We start from the raw sequence: 6,658 nt of genomic DNA on the forward strand, positions 1-6,658 counted from the left end.
CAGGCCCCCAGCACCCTGTATCCCAGCATGGCAGGCCCCCAGCACCCTGCATCCCAACCAGGCAGGCCCCCAGCACCCTGTACCCCAGCGGGCAGGCCGCTAGCACCATGTATCCCAGCTGGGCAGGCCCCCAGCACCCAGCGTTGCTGCTCGCGCGTCCCGGCCCCACCTGGCTGAGCTGCTGCAGCCGCTCGCGGTCGGCCGCCTCCTGCGCCAGCGTGGCCAGCAGCTGCAGGAACTGGGGGCTCGGCGGCGCCGTGATGTCCAGGAAGAAGGTGAGCGCCTGGCGCAGGGTGCAGGGCGGCAGGCGGCTCTGCGGCACCCAGCTGGCCTTGGGGCCCGGGAACCTGCCTGCGGGGAGCGGGCGGCTGGGAGCGAGCGGGGACGGCGCCGCGGGCAGCCCCTGCCCGGGCACCACCCCTGGCCCGGGCCTCCCTGCGGGTAACCGCTGCCGAGGGCTCCGGCACTGGCGCCGTACCGCTGGTGTCCTTCTCCAGGCTCTCCACCAGCACGGGCTCGTCGGCGGGCGGCGGGTCCTCCACGTGCTCCAGAAGCTGCTCCACCAGCTCGGGGCGGTTGGCGGGGAAGATGCCCACGTGGTCGCCGGGCAGGTACTGCAGCTCGGGCTGGCCCGAGGTGGCGAGGCGCACCAGGACGGTGGAGCGGCTGCGCGGGAGGGGGTCAGCACCGGCCCTGCGGGGGCCAGGCCCACGGCGCCCACCCGCCCCGTGCCCGGCTCACCCAGACTCMGCGCTCTGCAGGTTCTGCACGGAGAGCACCGAGCAGGGGAGCACCCTGCGCTTGTGCACGTGCGCCAGACCTGGGCAAGGAGAGGCAGCCGTGGCCCGGGGTCCCCGGGGCGATGGCAGTGGGGCAGGGATGGGGGTCCCCAGGGTGGTGGCAATGGGGCAGGGATGGGGGTCCCTGGGGCAGTGGTAGAGCTGAGGGTCCCCAGGGCAGTGGCAGTGGTGGGACAGGTTCCCTGGGGTTGTGGCAGTGGGGCAGGGGTGGGGGTCCCTGGGGTGATGGCAATGGGTGGGATGAGGGTCCCTGGGACAGTAGTATTGGGCAGGACAGGGGTCCCTGGGGTGGTGGCAGTGGGCAGGACGGGGGTCCCCAGGGTGGTGGCAGCAGGTGGGATAGGGGACCCTGGGGCAGTGGCAGATGGATGAGGGTCCTCAGGGTGGTGGTAGTGGTGGGATAGGTTCCCCGGGACAGTAGCTGTGCTCAGGACAGGGGTCCCTGGGGTGGTGGCAGTGGGATGGGATGGGGGTCCTTGCAGCAGGATTGGATGGAGGTCCCTGGGGGGGGGTGACAGCAGGGTGGGACAGGGGTCCACAGGTTGGTGGCAGCAGGAGGGATGGGGGTCCCAAGGGCAGTGACAGATGGCATGGGGGTCCCCAGGGTGGTGGCAGTAGATGGGATGGAGGTTCCTGGGGGGTAGCAGGAGAGTGGGATGAGGGTCCCCAAGAGGCAGGGATGGGGGTCCCCACGGCAGTGGCAGTGGGATGGCACGGGAGTCCCCAGGGTGGTGGCAGTAGATGGGATGGAGGTTCCTGGGGGGGTAGCAGCAGAGTGGGATGAGGGTCCCAAGAGGCAGGGATGGGGGTTCCCAGGGCAGTGGCAGCAGGTGACACGGGGTCTCTGGGGCAGTGGCAGTGGCAGGGATGGGGGTCCCCAGGGCAGTGACAGCAGGTGACATGGGGTCCCTGGGGCAGTGGCAGCGGGAGACATAGGGTCCCCGGGGTGGTGGCAGTGGAGGGAGGTGTCTCCAGAGTGGTGACAGCGGGTGACATGGAGTCCCCGGGGCCTCCTGTGCCTGGGTGCCCTGGGCGCCCGGCGCGGTACCGGCGAGGGTCTCGGTGGGCTCCTCCTGCGCCACCAGCCGGTGCTTCTGGCGCTTCCAGCCCTGCTGGGTGGCGAAGATCTCCTCTGCTGCCGCCTCCGCATCGTCGCCCACGCAGAAGGTCTCGCAGGCAGCCTGGGGGCAGAGCAGCCATTGAGGGGCTTGCCGTGGGGCGGTGGCCCACCGAGCGGTCCCCTGGGCCCCGCTCACCTGGAAGACCAGCTTGGCCCAGGTGCGGAAGGAGTCCTCCTGCGCACAGAGCTCGTCTCCCTCGCCCATGGGCAGGATGCGCTCCCCGCCCAGCTCCTCCAGCCGTGTGTCCACGGCGTGGGCGAAGGCGCAGAAGTGGGGGTACGCGCGGGAGCCCAGCCCGAAGACGGAGAACCTGGCGGCACCCAAGAGGGGTGCTGAGCCAGCACCCCCAGCCCCTCCAAGCCAGAGGGTGGAGGGTCCGGAGATGCCTGACGCTGAAACGGCAGCGGGGGAGTGCACGGGGGGCTGGGGGCACCGGGGGCACTGGGGGCTATGGGTCAGGGATACTGGGGCAGCAGGTTGGGATCCCTAAGGCTGGGGACGCCGGGATGCTGTGAGGTTAGCACCCGGCTGTGGGTCGGGGCACCCAGGGTGGGTGCCAAGGCTGTGGGTCAGGGTGCCAGGGTGGGTGGCCAGCTGTGGGTCAGGGCACCAGGGTGGGTGGCCAGCTGTGGGTTGGGGTGCCAGGGCAGGTGCCCGGCTGTGGGTCGGGGCCTGCAGGAGCAGCAGGTCGCCGTGGTGCTCCGGGCACAGCAGTGGCTCGGGTGCCTGCGGGCCCTCCCCGCCGTGGGGCAGGCAGTGCCAGCTCTGCTGTGGGGCCCCCCGCCCCGCTCGGGCGCCCCTGCCCACCGGAGCGCCCCCAGCGTGCCCGCGCTGTCCGTGTTGCTCAGCTGCCGCCGCTTCTTCTTCCAGGAGGCCACGAGCTGGTCCGACTGCGAGACGCTGTTGAACCGCAGCTTGTAGCTCCTGGGTGGGGGGCAGGCGTGAGGGCGGCGGGCGGCTGAGGGGGCCTGCCTGGCCCCGCCGGGCCGGGGCTCCCCGCAGCACCGGGCACTCACTTGGGCGGCTCGGCCTGCGCGGCACCGGCGTGGGGCGAGGACATCTCCATCAGCGCCTTGGAGAAGCTCTGTCGGGGGCAGCGCCTCAGCGCGGCTGGTGCCTCCCCGGCCCCGGGASCCCCTGCCCAGGGCCGGCAGCACCCTGCAGGCTCGGGTCCCCCTGCCCTAGATGTGCCCCCAGCCCCGCACAGCCCCTCACCTCCCCACACTCCGGTGGGTCCCCGTTGCCGAAGGTGCTGGTCACCACCAGCACAAGGGTCTCGTGCTCCAGGGAGACAACGTCGTACTCGTCCATGCAGAGCACCTGGGTGACACAGTGGCATGGGGATGCGCAGGACCTGCCTGCCGTGCCGGGGCCATGCTGGACGTGCCCCACAGTGCAGCATGGGCCAGGGCAGCGGCGCCCCACGCCTGCCCACCTTGGGGTCGAAGGCACGGCGGAACAGCTGGCAGAGGCTCCAGGCGTAGGTGCGGGACTTCCCYGTCTCAGTGGCGTAGAGGATGGTGGCCTTCACACGCCGGGCCATCATGTGTCCCATCAGCTTGGCCGAGATCTTCACGGCACTGGGGGGTCAAGTGCGTCACCGCTGAGGCCGCCCAGCAGGCCCGAGGCTGCCCAGCCAGGAGCTGCCTTGCYGGCTCCCACCCCACCAAGGGGGGCACCTACTTTGCCACCTCCTTGAAGGTTTTCCTCCTGGTGACGGTGGTGCCCTTGGAGACGTAGACCTTCCAGGCATCGGGCTGCAAGGCAGGGGCAGGGGCCAGGTCAGGTGGGGCTGGGGCCATGGGGCCAGGGCTGGGGTGCRGGGCTCACCTGGTACCGGAAGGTGGGGCAGAGCTGGTAATTGACCATTTCCTGGTGGAAGACGGGGGTGAGGCTGCCCGAGATGGGGGGCACAATCCAGACCCAGTCAGCCGGGCACCCACCCCGTGTCCGCATCTCGTTCTCCATGTGCTTCACGAAGGACTCTGTGGCGGCGTGGTGGTCCACGATTGTCACTTTGGCAACCTGCAGGGACACCGGGGCTGGGAGCCAGGAAATGGCTGGTCTTGCACCTTGCCCTGGGGACAGGCTGGCACCCGCTGAGCACCAGTCCTGGTCACAGTGCCCGGCCCAGCCAGGGCTCTCAGCCTGGCCGAGAGCACAGCCCCAAGGGGGGTCACCCTCAGGATGTCACCCACGGTGTCACCCCCAGGCTGTCACTCCCCAGAGCATCACCCCCCAGAGTGTCACCCCCAAGGCTGCACTTCCAGTGTGTCACCTCCAGGGTGTCACCCACGGCATCATCCCCAGAGTGTGGCCCCTTGGATGTCACCCCAGGACGTCACCGCTAGGTGCAACCCCTTGGATGTCACCTCCAGTGTCRCCCCTGTTGGCGTCCCTGGCTGGGAGCGTCCCTGCACTGTCCCCGGCCATGCCAGCCCACCTGGTAGCTGTGCAGCACAGCGATGTTGATCTCCACAGCGGCCTTGTCCTTCCAGAGGGAGGAGGTCTTCCGCGTGTCCAACCCCATGCGCAGGGCCACCTCCTGCAGCAGGGCAGGCTCAGCTCAGCCTCGCCTGCGCTGCGTGTCCRGGGCTCGGCCTGGTGGCAGCGGGGCCGCGCACGGGCGCAGAGCACGCCCGCGCTCGCTGCACGCCCGCGCCGCGCTCACCTGGAGCAGGTTGTAGCGCTGGCTGTCGCACAGGTTCCTCATGCCGATCTCGCTGCTCATGTACCAGCCGTTGAAGGGGGCTGCCGGGAACTCCAGCCCCCCGATCTCCAGCAGCATGTTGGAGACGGCCGGCAGCGCGTACCAGCGCAGCCCCAGCTCGCYGAACCACTCCAGCCTGCGGGGAAGGCGCACTGCAGCCACAGCACCGCACTCGCCCCCCCCCGGCCGGGACCCCCCGGCAGCGCCGCACCTCGGCCCTGGCGCCTTGCACCGCAGGGGCCGTGTCCCCTGCAGCCCCACGCTGCCGGGCACGGCCGTACTCACGTGGGGTGCTGGAGGGGCACCTCCAGGACCAGCTCCGGCGGCAGCGGGAAGAGCTCGGGCGGCTCATCGGGGACCTGCAGCAGCAGGGGCAGCACGTCGAAGCGGCCGTTGCCCGGCGTCCAGCCGTGTTGGATGCAGAGCTGGGGGTGAGACCGCATCAGGACAGGGACTCGGTAAGGGGCAGCACCCGCTGCAGGCGTCCCGTCAGGGCCCAGGGGTGAGCGGGGGGCAGCCCCCCTGGGAGCCACCTCGGGGGGGCCTAGAGGTGCTGGCTGGGCTCTCGGGGTGCCCCCACCTCGGTGATGTCCACGTTGGCCGGGTCCCCCAGCACGGAGCCGTCGGGCTGGCGGTACCCGGCGTAGCGGATCAGCTGCGTGTTCCAGATGCGGAAGTCGCCCCGGCCCGGCACCCGCTGCGGGAAGATGGTGATGGCCGACCTGGGAGAGCAGGTGGGAGGGGATGTTGCAGCAGGCGGGTGGCAGCCGCCCGGGGGGGACGCAGGGACGCTAAGGGCAGGAGGAGCCGTGGCCTGCGCCCGAGCTTGCTCCTGTGGCATGTCTTGCCCGGACACTGGGAGCCTGGCATGGCCCGGGAGGGCGCTGACGCTGGCCCCCCCCTCCAGGCAATGTGGGGAAGCTGCGAGCATGGGAAATGGGGGATGGGAGATGCCCTGGGCATGGCCTGAACCTACCCCAGCTGGGGACGGGCACGAGGAGACGCGGAGCGGCACAGACCCCCGCCGACCCCTTCCTGGAGCCCTGTGGCGTGGGGCCCAGCTAGCCACGGTGCTGCTGCCAAGCCTGCAGCAGCCGGGGCCCCGGCTCTCACCGTATGTTCCCGCGGTTGGTGGCGTATTGGATGTGGGTGCAGAGGAAGCTGAACATCTCCCCGACRTTGGCACAGTCCCGGGCGTCGAACACCTGCCGGAGTGGTGGTCAGTGCCCCATGGGTCCMGGCGCCACCCCATAGACTGCCCTGTCCCCAGTGTGCCCCCTAGAGTGGGCTGGCCCCATGCATGCCGTGGGGCTGGCCCCATGCCTTCACCTGCAGCTTGTTCCACTGGATGCGGCCCACGCAGCGGGCAGCATTGCGCCAGGCTTGCTTGGCCCCGAAGATCAGCTCTGGCTCCAGGAGCTGGTAGGTGCCGGTGGCCTCGATGGCAGCCTCCACATCCCGCAGCCGCTGCATGTGCGCCGGCGAGTTGTCCCTGTGGACGCCCTGCRCCTCAGCTCTGCTTGCTGGGACTGGCCCGGTGCCGGGGGGGGGGGGCATGCCAGCTGGCACCAGCACTAGGTCTGCAGCAGCCCAGGACCAGGGCTGGGGTGTCCTGGGCAGCTGGGCAGATTTGGGGGTCCCAGCACACACAGGCTCAGGTTACTCTGGCTCAGGGCAAAGGGAGATGARGGGGAGTCCAGGGGGGCTGCAGAGCCACCCGTGATCCCAGCCTGTGCTGTGCACAGTGGTGCTGTGGCCAAGTCCATCAGCGCAACAGGGCCTGGGTTCCCTGTACGGTTGCAGGGTGTCCTGGCAGGCCCCAAGGCTGTGTCCTTGCAGGGAGCTGGGGCTGGGAGAGGACACACTGCAGACCTAGCAGTGCCTGAGCGTTCCCCAGAGCTGACAAGGGGTTGCAGAGGCAACAAACCTTCGGGTCAGGGCAGGGCTGGGGCTGCAGGGTGCCTCGGGGCGGGACAGATGCTGCATGGCGGCCTGGGATAGGGCTGGGGCTGCACAGTGCCCCAGGG

At 70.4% G+C, this 6,658-nt stretch overlaps 1 protein-coding gene across 1 annotated transcript in view; it reads right to left on the minus strand.

Moving 5' to 3' along the window:
* The window catches only part of NOS3 (nitric oxide synthase 3), a 13,462-nt gene that overhangs the window by 4,241 nt on the left and 2,563 nt on the right, over positions 1–6,658 (minus strand). Inside the window, exons 3-19 of the mRNA XM_085312003.1 lie at positions 5,961–6,123; positions 5,745–5,836; positions 5,212–5,353; positions 4,917–5,056; positions 4,593–4,767; positions 4,365–4,466; positions 3,752–3,946; positions 3,605–3,678; positions 3,357–3,501; positions 3,137–3,241; positions 2,938–3,005; positions 2,729–2,845; positions 2,057–2,231; positions 1,849–1,981; positions 742–820; positions 479–666; positions 15–351 (exon numbers count right to left, since the gene is read on the minus strand). Coding sequence (XP_085168129.1) covers positions 15–351; positions 479–666; positions 742–820; positions 1,849–1,981; positions 2,057–2,231; positions 2,729–2,845; positions 2,938–3,005; positions 3,137–3,241; positions 3,357–3,501; positions 3,605–3,678; positions 3,752–3,946; positions 4,365–4,466; positions 4,593–4,767; positions 4,917–5,056; positions 5,212–5,353; positions 5,745–5,836; positions 5,961–6,123 — 2,430 coding nt within the window. The remainder of the gene's footprint in view (positions 1–14; positions 352–478; positions 667–741; positions 821–1,848; positions 1,982–2,056; positions 2,232–2,728; positions 2,846–2,937; positions 3,006–3,136; positions 3,242–3,356; positions 3,502–3,604; positions 3,679–3,751; positions 3,947–4,364; positions 4,467–4,592; positions 4,768–4,916; positions 5,057–5,211; positions 5,354–5,744; positions 5,837–5,960; positions 6,124–6,658) is intronic.

The sequence above is a fragment of the Rhea americana genome, unplaced genomic scaffold (assembly GCF_003343005.1).
Source record: "Rhea americana isolate MKP2758 unplaced genomic scaffold, rheAme1 scaffold_354, whole genome shotgun sequence".
Classification (NCBI taxonomy): domain Eukaryota; kingdom Metazoa; phylum Chordata; class Aves; order Rheiformes; family Rheidae; genus Rhea; species Rhea americana.